The sequence below is a fragment of the Solanum pennellii genome, chromosome 1 (genome assembly GCF_001406875.1).
Source record: "Solanum pennellii chromosome 1, SPENNV200".
Classification (NCBI taxonomy): domain Eukaryota; kingdom Viridiplantae; phylum Streptophyta; class Magnoliopsida; order Solanales; family Solanaceae; genus Solanum; species Solanum pennellii.
The window spans coordinates 101,184,234-101,197,106 of record NC_028637.1 but is presented as its reverse complement, the minus strand read 5'-3'; the positions used below and the strand labels follow the sequence as shown (position 1 = coordinate 101,197,106).

Sequence of the window (12,873 nt, the reverse complement as noted above, 5' to 3'; positions counted from 1 at the left end):
ATTTTAAACTGATCTTTCTCAAAAGTTGGTTGTCATGTGATCAGAATGTCACGGGTTTGAGCTGTGAAAAGAGTGTCTTAAACAAAAGGAGGTAAGGTTGTTGTATATTAGATTCCTATGGTCCACTTTTTTTCTGGGTTGCTCTGTCTTTGATAGCCATGGCCTTCGAGATTATTACTACAAAAAGAGGAGCACGTTTTTCTTTGTATTATTATATTTATATTTTTTTTATTGAAGATGTGAACTAAGAAGTTAATACAACAATTATAGCTGAAAAAATTAATTACGTAAATTAAGCCAAATTGCCCTTTTAAAAAATATTTACTAAATATAATGTATATTTTATTTATCTGTTATGATTTTTAAAAATATTTACTAAATATAATGTATATTTTTCAAAATTCACACTGGTGTAGATGTATTTTGAGAATTGAATATTATTAAGAAGATGATGTATAAGGTGTAGTTGGATAAACAAATGATTTTTTGTCATAAATTTCTGAAGTAACACTTATTATGAGATGGAAAAAATATTCTTTTATTATTTTATCTTAGTAATAATTATTCTTAAACACGATGAATAATAAATAATAAATAAATATGTAATAAAGAGATCATATAGAAGTAGTAAAAGTGTAAAACCGGAAAAATGAAAAAATAATCAGAACTTCTCGAAATTAATTTTAAAAAATTAAGAAAAACAAGAAACACGACATATGACTATTTTTTTTTTAAAAAAAATGAAGACATGACTAATAAAAAAAAATGTACGTGTCCCGTTGGTATTCTCCAACAACAAGACTGATCATTATTCATTGCTGATGTCTTAATTGTGAGTTACGTACCAATTAATAATTGTTAGGACTTAGGTGATGATTTTAATTAGGAGACCTACTTTAGTCCAAGCCATTTTTTTTTTTAATTTTAAGTTTCTACGTTACATGTTCAAAACTAACACATTTTTAATATATTTTACATATATTTAATTTAAAACATGATATTCAAAAAAACCTAAATATCACGTCAAGTTAAAATCAGAAATCAGTGGGAGTATATGTATATACTAAAGGAAAAATGCACAAATATCTCCTCAACCTATGCCCGAAATTCTAGAAACACTTATACTATACTAAGGTCCTACTACACCATGAACTTATTCCCTTTTCGATCTACGTAGCACTAGCTTGAAAAAAAAAGTCAACCAGCATTGGACCCACAAGATAGTGCCATGTAGGCTAAAAAGGGACAGAAAATTACTTATAAAATAAATTCATGAATAATGGAACCTTAATATATCATAAATGTATCTCTGAAATTTCGGACATAAGTTAAAGTGATACTCGTGCATTATCCCTATATTAAAACTTGATCTATCATCTCAAAATGTTAGCCCCAGTAATATGAATTTAATTCCCAGCAAGCTGTCAAGTTGGAAAAAGCTTGTAATTTAATGTCATTAGCTATATCCGTCACAAACTGTACTACCACTCAAATATTACCTCTTCTTATCATTATTGTCTCTCAACAATAATAATAATTATCTGACTCTTAACAATTTAGTATTACTGATTCCACGCTAACAAAAATGATTTTCATCTCAATGTTCTTACAAATACATATTCTCATAAAAATTGAAAATTAAAACACATAATTAAAGAAATAACATAGAAATCTTAATAGCTTAGCTTGTAGTGAATCATATTATCTTAACAATCGACTAAATGCAAATCAAGCATAGATTTAAAGATGTCCGAACAGATCATCAATCAAAATAAGAAAATATAACACGAATCATGAACTAAGTGTTATGACCTGCCACAATTATAGAAAAATGAGTAAATTGTTAAGTGTCGCAACATAAGGGCCTGAATGATGACCTCGTAAATACTTACTACCGGTCATATACTAATTGACAAAATGCTTCAAGTGTTGAAATCAAGCATGGATAATAGAGATCCAAGACTCATGAAAAATAAACTCTTTAACTTAAAATAAAATTATTTATAATAATAATAATGTGACATAATTTAGCCACTTGATCATCATCATGAGTACATCAAGATGAATTGATAATCATCACACTAAACTTAAGTTGTAGTTAGTTGTAGTAGTAATACAACAAACTATTTACTCAAAATAAAACTTCTTTTTTCTCTCAATATATATAATAAGCAAATCAATACTATATTATTTCTTAAACCTCTTTCACTTCAACTGCAGCAACACTCACTTCATTGGCTTCTTCTTTGACTTCCTTTTTAGGGACATCAAGTTCAAAGGCTGAAACAGGGAAAGTCCTAGCAAGACCAGTTGGAGACTTGAAATGGATTTTCCCAGTGGATGGCTCATCAACACAAATTTCATTGAGTGTTAACCACATAAGTAGCTCTTTAGCTTTAACCCCAGTAAGTTTCTTGATCTTATTGGGCTCAACATAAGCTGTCACTTCAGTTGCATATTGGACTGATCTTCCAATTTTTTCAAATTTGTGCTCTGTTTTTTTCTTGGATTTGAGCCAAACAAAGCCAGTGTCTTTAACGTAGCCACATTCTAACATGTCTTGCATAGGGAGAAGCCCATTTGGTAGGTTCATTTCTGTTAACAAGAACTTTGATTTTTCTTGACAAATATCATTTCCAGTGTAGAATTCAGTTGCACTTGCTCTCATCTCCTCTGTTATTAGAGACATATTTTGCAGTGGATTTTTCACTTTGTAATGAATGATATATGATTGGCAAAAATGCTTATATAGATGTCAATGTGAGAGATTACCCTTGGGCTTTGGCTTAAATATCTCAAATGCCCTTATTATATGCCCAGATTAGCAATGTACTCATAATTTTGCTAAACTAAACTCTTTAACTCGATGAAACTCTAATTTTTAAATTGCTTTCACCATTAATTGAGTTTATGTGACACTAAAATAATTAAACTTAGACAGATAAATGATCACATGCATTTTTGAAGCAATTGAATACAATATTATTATTTTAAAATTGTCAAAATTATAACGAGTGTACTGCATGTACGTTCATAAGATGATGAGAAAGGGATTTAAAGTATTGTATTTGAATGAATTTAAAGATTTAGTTGACAAAGTCATAAATATAAAAATTCAATTTACAAATCGAGTCAAGTATCATCTCGATTTAATTTTTTTTATAAGAAATTTAAGAAAGAACTACGATTATAAATCAGCCTTCATTTTGTTTTCCCCAAAATTGCATGGAGGGAATTAAGTGGTAGTCCACCAAAAATTAGAAAAAAGTGATCATCAGAGCATTGAAATAAAACTAAATATGGACCTACAATATGTGAAATTGGATGGGAGGTTGTGTCACAAATTAAATATTGGAAAAAAGGGTTTGCTAACATTTAATGCAGAACTAAACGAACAGTTGGAAGGAGTACTTATAATAAATACAGTAGCAACAACTATCATATCCGGATTCTCTTTACGTATTCAAAAAAATATACAAAAAGTTTTATAAATTATTATGTATATCAATACAATACAAAATATATTGTAAAATGTTAGTTAAAATATTTATAATTTAAGAAAAAATGTACAAGTACCCCTCAACCTATGTCCGAAATCACAGAGACACACTTATACTATACTAAGGTCCTATTACCTACTGAACTTATTTTATAAGTAATTTTCTACCCCTTTTAGGCCTATGTGGCACTAGTTTGAAAGAAAAAGTCAACCAGGCCCACAAGATAGTGTCACGTAAGTCGAAAAGGGGTAAAAAATTATTAATAAAATAAGTTGAGGAGTAATAGGACCTTATTATAGTATAAGTGTGTCTCTGAGATTTTGAGCATAAGTTGAGAGGGTACTTGTGCATTAGCCCATAATTTAACTCTAAAAGATGAATTATGATAATTAAAAGTGAACGGAGATAATATATATTTCAATTATAAATGAAATCATAGCTAGGCGTTAGGAGTTTGAATGCAAAAACATGCCGTATATCTACTGGGCATCGGATGGATACACTGAAAAAGAAATTATAGCATAGAAAATGATTTCAATTAAATAGAGAAGTGTTAAATAATCAGAAAATTTTAAAAATTATAACATTTATCTATTTTAAAATACATTGATGTTTTTTTATATTTTTTAGTTAAAGGTATTAACTAAACAAGATGCACATTTAAAGGTATTACCTCTCCTCTTGCACTTTTTTTGAGGGAAAAAAAAAATTAAATGCTAAGTTCGTTCACCAAATTCTTTTTCATTTTCCTTCCATCTTTATGTTTTTCCAACTCTTACAGATTACTACGTAGTTCTTATAAATATCATTGACGTGGAATAAATAATAGCCAAGTTTTATAATTTAACTAAAAAGAAGTCTAAACTTCAAAAGCTAATCCTAGAAAAAACAAAACTACGTAAGTATTTAATAAATGTATTAGAGAAGATAGGTGGTGTTATTTAATTTAGCTACACAATTTCTAAAAAGGAACAGCAAGGGCAATCAAATGCACTTTATAAGGGGGCTTCATTAAACGTTAAATTTGACATCTTGTCTATCCTATGAAGCAAAAGAAAATAGTGAAAAATCTGTCAATTAAAACGATTTTTTTTTATCTTCACAAGATATGATTTTACTTATAAAATTACGCGAAGCATCATATATTGAAAAAAATATAATAGAAAATTCTCAAAAATAAATCACAATTGATGATAAAAAAATATAATGAAAAACTCGTGAAAAGTGAACTTTTCATTTAAACTAAAGTTTATTAATAATAATGTGACTAATTTCAAAGAAAAGATGAGCCATTGATCATCATCACGAGTACATCAAGATGAATTGATAATCATCATCCTCAACTTAAGTAGTAGTAAAACAACAACTCTTTAATCAAAATAAAACTTCTTTTTTTTTTCTCAATTTAATTTATTTTTTCTTAAACCTCTTTCACTTCAACAGCAGCAGCATTCACTTCTTTGGCTTCTTCTTTGACATCTTCTTTGACTTCCTTTTTAGGGAGATCAAGTTCAAAGGCTGAAACAGGGAAAGTTCTAGCAAGACCAGTTGGGGTCTTGAAATGGATTTTCCCAGTAGATGGTTCATCAACACAAATTTCATTAAGTGTTAGCCACATTAGAAGCTCTTTAGCTTTAACCCCAGTAAGTTTCTTGATCTTATTGGGCTCAACATAAGCTGTCACTTCAGTTGCATATTGGACTGATCTTCCGATTTTTTCAAATTTGTGCTCTGTTTTTTTCTTGGATTTGAGCCAAACAAAGCCAGTGTCTTTAACATAGCCACATTCTAACATGTCTTGCAAAGGGAGAAGACCGTTTGGGAGGTTCATTTCTGTTAACAAGAACTTTGATTTTTCTTGACAGATATCATTTCCAGTGTAGAATTCAGTTGCACTTGCTCTAATCTCCTCTGTTATTAGAGACATCTTTTGCAATCGATTTTTAGCTTTTGTTTTATGAATGAGATTGATTGGCAAAAAGGGCTTCTAATATATAGATGTCAATATGAGAAATTACCCTTTGGTTTTGGCTTAAATTTCTCAAATGCCCTTATGATATGCCTACATATTAAACAATAGCTTTTTTTTTATATTATATAATATAAATTCAAAATTTAGCAAATCAGAAACTTGAGGGATTTTTTTAATAGGAAATTTCAAAAATAACTAAGACTTACGCAATTAATGAGTTAATTACTATTCATAACTACATGTTATAACAAAGATAGAGACGAAAGTGTAAGGAGGAGAGAGGCGAGTGAAGTATATATAATTGGTTTGTATATTTGATCGATGTCAATTAATTATACTACTCTCCCTCCGTCTGGAATTGTTTGTCATGGTTTCTATTTTAAGAGTCAAACTATAAAAAATTTGACTAACATTTTAAGATGTATTTTTTTATCATATTAATATGCAAAAAATTGTAATTTAGTGCTTTTCATGTAGTTTTAGAATATCTAATTTTTCTGTTTAAAAATATCGAATTAATGTGATCTAATTAACCTTTAAAAATTAGTCAAATTGACTTTCGATAAGGGTAATATGACAAACAATTCCGGACGAAGGGAGTAACATATTAACTAATACCTACTCTGTTCAACAATATTTATCCACTTTGACTTTGCATACTTGATAAGAAACCATAAATAAAAGGATAATTTTACTGTATCATCCTTTGAATATATTTTTTTTGTCTAACAGTACTTATTTATTATTGACTTTGTACCTACTTAAGAATTTATAAATAGAAGGGTGATTTTACTATACAAAGAATAATATAGTATTCATAAATATAAAATTACTCATTAATTATAAAATGAATAAGTATTGTTAAATATTCGAAAATAGTAGTGGACCGTTGTTGTTAGACCGATGAAACAATAAATATGATATTTTAAAAATTATAACAAAAAATAACTATAATTAAATATAAAATAAATAAATATTATTTTAATATAATAAACTAAATTTCGTGAATGGATGTATATATAAAGCGGTCGTCTCGGTGAGCGTTTAACAAATAAATGACACATATTCATTGAATCAATATATATATATATATATATATATATATATAGGAAATACATGCCATATGTTTGGTTTACCAATTGCAGCAAGATTTTCTTCCTATTTTATATTCGATTTTTAAATTTTATTTAAAGATGAAGTAGTTTCATCGGCTTGTAATAACTCATGTTGGTAACTTGTTGGAATTTTATAAAAAAAAAAATCTTAATTATTTGTTCATATTTTATTTTAAAATATTTATTAAGAAAAAATAATTGATATAATAAATTATCACTTTATCTATATTGATTAATAAAATTTCAAAATTAATTTATTTAATAAAAAGGTTTATTGTTTTTAAAAATATTAATTTTCTAAATAAATTTTTTTGGCCCCAACTTTTTATTTTTTATGTAGAAAACCAGAAAATTGGTATTCTCACTAAACATGAAAGTGCATGAAATTATTTTGTCAAATATCTTTTTACAACTTATAAAGTATTTGCTTAACCCTTTTGTCACGATTCACGAAATACTTGTTCATTCTGATATTTAAAAAAAATATTTTTTTTAAATTTATTATACTTATAATTAATTATTTTGAAAAAACATAAATTTTTTTAAAAAATATAATTTTTTTATTGATAACTTCATAATTAATAGAAAAAAAAAATATTTTTTTATATTAATCATTATTCTTTTAATAGGTGCAACAATTTAAAGGCGAACGAGAAATTATGTACATACGCAGTACTTCTATTCTCTTATTTTATTTAGCTCATATTGATTTTGACACTTTATTCAAGAAAATATTTGTCGAAGATTTATTTTATTAGTTAAATTTAAAAATTTAAATTTGATAAATAAATACTTTACATAGGTATTTAATGACAAAAATAAAATAGTAAAATTCTCTAAATCTGTTAGAATGAACAAATAAAAAGGAAAATATTGTTTTAGTATAAATACCAAGGATTAGAATTTGAAAAATATGTTTAATTCTAAGTATTACCCCCTCCGTTTTAAATCGCTTTAGTATTAAAAAGAGTAGGAATTATCTCAAAATAAATTTCGTTTTAGAAATTTAATTGAAAAAATAGTAATTATTTTCAACTGTATTTCTTATATAAAAAAGAACTGTTTCTTCTTAATCGGACCTAATTCTCAAAATTTTCTAGTAAATAATTAAAAAATATATAACAAATTAATTTTACATTTATTATTTCAAGTTTTTTTTTTTTTTTGGGGTGGGGGACACAACCTTCTTTTTATTTTCCCAAAACTGTATGGAGGGGCATTAAGTGTGTAGTCCACCAAATATTAGGAAAAAAATGATCATCAGAGCATTGAAAAAAATTAAATATGGACCTACAATATGGGAAATTGGATGGAAGGTTGTGCTACAAATTAAATACTTGATTAAAAAAAATAATGGGTTGCTAACATTTAATGCAGAATTAAAAAAAACAGTTGGAAGGAGTAATTATATTACAAATACAATAGATGTGAGAAGTTGGTAGAATTACTTTGGAAAAGATCCCAAAATTTGTTTTGATAGCCCTATCTTTTCCTCAAAACACAGTAAATTATCATTTATGTCTAATGACATTCGCATTTAATATTTATTTATACTATAGATCATATCGTTAGCAATTATAAATGAAATAAGTATGTATTTTTTTTTTATTTCAATCTATATAATATATTTTATGTTTTGAAAGTCAAATAGTTTAAGTTTGATTGGTAATTTACGCATGAAATTTTTAATTATTTTGAAATGAAATTTATATATTTGTAAACTACGTAAAAAATACTATGAGTCGCAATAATCGATAATTCAAAATGTTTATAAGATATATAAAAAATTTACGATCAAAGATAAACTTATTTGATTCTTGAAATTCAAAAGGTAACATATAAAATGAGACGGAGATAATATATCAGTTAAGCATAGCTAGGCGTTAGGATTTTTAGTGTAAACAAATGAAGTACTTTACTGGGCATCCAATGAACACAATGGAAAAGAAATTAATACTAACATAGAAGAAATCAACTAGAAAAATGTAGATTACATACTAGAGATCGGTAAGAATTGAAATTTGGAACCCTATCCTAAGTAATAGGCCTACTTGCAACAGAGATAGACGGTATTCGGAGGTGGACGTACACCCATTAAATTTAATAGACGGTATTCGGAGGTGGACGTGCACCCATTAAATTTAGAAAAAATCATATATATATATATATAAATTGGTAGAAACTAAAAATAATTAATAGTGCTATCATGACAAGCATAAAATTAAAGGGTGCAAATACATCCACCCGTGACCTAGGTGCTATCCCTTTTAGGTTTAATATTAGTGAACTCGAAATTTTCAAATTCTGAATTCACCTCTAACTTGCAAGACACTGATAAGTTTTTACATCTACCTCTTCTCTTAGCACATTTTTTTAGGGAAAAAAGGAAATTAAATGCTAAGTTCACCAAATTCTTTTATACTAAAAAGATGTTTCGAAGTTTTCATTTAACCATACTACGTTGATTTGCTTTTTTTTCTTCATTTCTTTCATTCCATCATATGTTTTCCAACTTGTACATATTACTACGTAGTTCTTATAAATGTCATTAACGTGAAATAAGTAATAGCCAGGCTTATAATTTAAAACTAGAAAAAATAGTCAAAACTTCAAAAGCTAATCCTAGAAAAAATACGTAAAGTATTTATCAAATTATCAAATATATTAGAGAAGATAGGTGGTGTTATTCAATTTAGGTACACAATTTCTAAAGAGGAACAACAAGAGAAATCAAATGCACATTATAAGGAGGCCTCATTAAACGTCAAATGACATCTATTCTCTAGTATAGTTTGTCTATCCTATGAAGCAAAAGAAAATAATGGAAAATATATCAATTAAAACGACTTTTTTATCTTTATAAGATAGGATAAGACTACACATTACCTTTTCAAACCTCACTTATAAAATTACATAGGACATTACATGTTGAAAAAATACGATTCGTACATTTTTAATAATTATGATTGAACTAGGAAAATTATTGTTGTATACTAGGTTGGCGATACTTGCAGAACAATAGTGGATGAATATTTATTGTTGTCAAGTGCTAAAAGTAGCAATAGAAATCTCTACTATAGTAATTACACATTACATTTAACCCCAAACAACAATCTTGACAAGCCTACCATTAAAAACGCTTCTTAATAAAGGCAAACTACCTATTCCCCTTTATTTATGAAATATATTCGATCTTTTCATTTATATTAACGAAATAATTTTTTATGTCCACCTACAATTTGGATGAGAGAACCAAAAATAGAATTTATCAATAATTGAAGTATCAAAATGTTGTTATCCCTAAAGCAAAATTAAGAGGAAGAAATTAATAATTTTGATATTTTAAGGGGTATATTAATAATATAATAATAATAATAGTGTCACTAAATTCGAATAAAAGATAACATAATTAGCCACTTAATAATGAGTACAATAAGATGGATTAGGTAATTACCATCCTCAACTTAAGTAGTAGTAGTACAACAACTTTTTAAATCAAAGTTTAGTAAAATAAGCAAAGATTAATTAGATTATAGTTAATACTAAGGCAAACAAATTACTAATTTATTTTTTTTTCCCCTTCTTACACCTCTTTCACTTCCACAGCAGGAGCAACAACATCACTCACTTCTTTAACTTCCTTTTTGGGCTCATTAAGTTCAAATGCTGCAACAGGAAAAGTCCTAGAAAGCCCAGTTGGAGTCTTGAAATGAATTTTCCCAGTGGATGGTTCATCAACACAAATTTCAGTAAGTGTTAACCACATAAGTAGCTCTTTAGCTTTAACCCCAGTGAGTTTCTTGATCTTATTAGGCTCAACATAAGCTGTCACTTCAGTTGCATATTGGACTGATTTACCAATTTTTTCAAACTTGTGTTCTGTTTTTTTCTTGGATTTGAGCCAAACAAAGCCAGTGTCTTTAACATAGCCACATTCTAACATGTCTTGCATAGGAAGTAGGCCATTTGGTAGGCCTACTTCAGTCAGCAACAACTTTGATTTCTCTTGGCAGATATCATTTCCAGTGTAGAATTCAGTTGCACTTGCTCTCATCTCCTCTGTCACTAGAGACATTTTTTTCTTTTTTGGCTTACTATATTTCTAATGAAAGAGAGGTTGTGGAATGAGATGGATTAATTAAAGTGTTTCTAATATATATATATATATATAGATGGATTGGTTATAGGGCTCAAATTTCCAAAATGCCCTTATGAATTATCATATGAAAACGTTAAACAATAATGTTTTTTTGCTATAATGATATTTTACCTATGTTATTATTTTTTATTTTTTTAAAATATTTTAACCCTTTTAATTTTAATATATTTAACTAAAAATAAGAAAAAAAATTAATTTATTTTAAAATAAAAAAGATATTATAGATTTATAAATTTTCTGACCATTTAGCACTACCCATTTTGTTAATATTTTAAGCTAGAAAGTTGTTATTCTCACTAAACATGAAAAAGGCATGAAGTTGAGCGTGTCCAGTCCGTCTCTATTCAAAGTAAAAGAAACGTATGAATCTTGTGATTTTAAATTAAAGTTTATAAAATATATCAAAATGTCATTTAATTTTATAACATTAAATATGTCACGTGAAGTTAAAAGTAAAGAATTGTCAATAAGAAAATAAAGTTTTTTTTATAAAAAAAATACTCATATTAATCACTGTTTTTTCTTTAGGGGCATGCAAAGTTCGAAGTACATATGTAATAATAAATAAGAAGAGTAATAGATAAAGGTAAAAAATAGTTATATTTTGAGTTACTATTTGTTTTAATAAACATAAAATGAGCTAAAACAATATTTCCTCCATCCATAATTGTTTATCGGGATAAGGAAAATTTAATACAAGACCATAATTTTACTAATATAACCCTTACTATAACTTAATGGTAGAATTAGAAAAATGACTAATTATTTCTTGATTATTTAAATTGACAATTAATCTTGGATATCTATTTTTTGTATACCTGTCAAACAATTGTAGACGGAGGAAGTACTTATTTCGAGACGAAAGGAGCACAATATTACAACTACTTCTTTGTTTTCCCCAAAATTGTGTGGAGGACATTAACTTGGTAGTCCACCAAAAACATGGAAAAAGAGTGATTCGACCATTGAAAACAAAATGGTCCTATACAATACGGAGAATTAGATGGAAGGGTGTGTACTACAAAATAAATATTCAAAAGTAAACCTTGTTAGTATTTAATGCAGAATTTATTTAAATAAAAACAGTTGGAAGGAATAACAAATACAGTATGTAATATGATTAGTTGGAGAGGGTAACCTATATGTATATAGTAAAGTAATTCTGCTAGAAGAGTCCCAAAAAAAATAAAATTTTCTAGGCCTATCTTTTCCTCAGTAAATTATCATACGTCAAATGCATAATGTTTTCAGACCAATTAATGTCAACCACCACATTCACACCATGAACTAAATAAAAACCATCCGCACCTTCCATGATAGAAGACGCCGAAAAATATTTATTTGCACTCGATGTTAATACTAGACCATAGCGGGATGTAAACACGTGACATACATCTACTCGACACCGAATAAACACAATGAATAAGAAATTAATATGAAAGAGAATGATTGAAAAGCTTAACCTAGATAGGTGGCGGTGCTATTTAATATACTACACACAGCCTTGTAAGCAGGGGCCAAGCCATAGGCCAATATATCTAATTTAATGCGAAAATAACACTTTATAAAAAGAGCAGGCAAGAGAAATCAAATAAACATATTATACATACGAGTCACCTTCATACATTATAGTTTGTCTATCCTATGAAGCAAAAGAAAATAATGAAAGAATAAGACGATACATAAGATCTATCGGAATCATTCTATCTACACTAAGACAGGGATAAGACTGCATACACGCCTGATTACACCGCATTGAAAAAGTACAACTTTACAGAGTACGAAGGTGTCAATACTTGTGCTGAACAAATGTGGATGAATATTTATTACTGTTATGTGCTTATAGCAGTAATAGGAATCTCTGCAATAGTCATTACACATTATATTTAACCACAAACAACAACCAGCCTGACAAGCTTACAATTATTATAGTGTGGCTGACCAATTGATAGCTCTACTTAATAAAGGCAACCACCAACTCCACTCCATTTAATCTTTCCTTTCCACCAAGGAAATAATTTCTTATCTCCGATAACAATTCGAATGGAAGAAAACCAAACATAGAATTTATCAATAACTGAGAGATAAAAACCTTAGTATCCCTAAAGCAATATTATGAGGAAGAAA

General features: G+C 27.7%; 3 protein-coding genes across 3 annotated transcripts; all 3 read right to left on the bottom strand.

The window, feature by feature from the left end:
• Positions 1-1,973: 1,973 nt before the first annotated feature.
• LOC107010476 lies at positions 1,974-2,738 on the bottom strand. Its single transcript, XM_015209766.2, has one exon. It carries the CDS (start codon positions 2,687-2,689, stop codon positions 2,195-2,197), a length of 495 nt encoding a protein of 164 aa, XP_015065252.1. The 5' UTR covers positions 2,690-2,738; the 3' UTR covers positions 1,974-2,194.
• Positions 2,739-4,720: 1,982 nt separating this feature from the next.
• On the bottom strand, positions 4,721-5,478 carry LOC107010239. Its single transcript, XM_015209482.2, has one exon. It carries the CDS (start codon positions 5,425-5,427, stop codon positions 4,921-4,923), a length of 507 nt encoding a protein of 168 aa, XP_015064968.1. The 5' UTR covers positions 5,428-5,478; the 3' UTR covers positions 4,721-4,920.
• Positions 5,479-9,961: 4,483 nt separating this feature from the next.
• LOC107027084 lies at positions 9,962-10,720 on the bottom strand. The gene has a single exon (XM_015228258.2). The coding sequence runs from the start codon at positions 10,660-10,662 to the stop codon at positions 10,171-10,173; it is 492 nt and encodes a 163-aa protein (XP_015083744.1). The 5' UTR covers positions 10,663-10,720; the 3' UTR covers positions 9,962-10,170.
• Between the last annotated feature and the right edge of the window lie 2,153 nt (positions 10,721-12,873).

Coding starts and splice junctions, on each gene's coding strand:
- LOC107010239 (XM_015209482.2), bottom strand. CDS start 5,427: ATGTCTCTAATAACAGAGGAGATTAGAGCAAGTGCAACTGAATTCTAC.
- LOC107027084 (XM_015228258.2), bottom strand. CDS start 10,662: ATGTCTCTAGTGACAGAGGAGATGAGAGCAAGTGCAACTGAATTCTAC.
- LOC107010476 (XM_015209766.2), bottom strand. CDS start 2,689: ATGTCTCTAATAACAGAGGAGATGAGAGCAAGTGCAACTGAATTCTAC.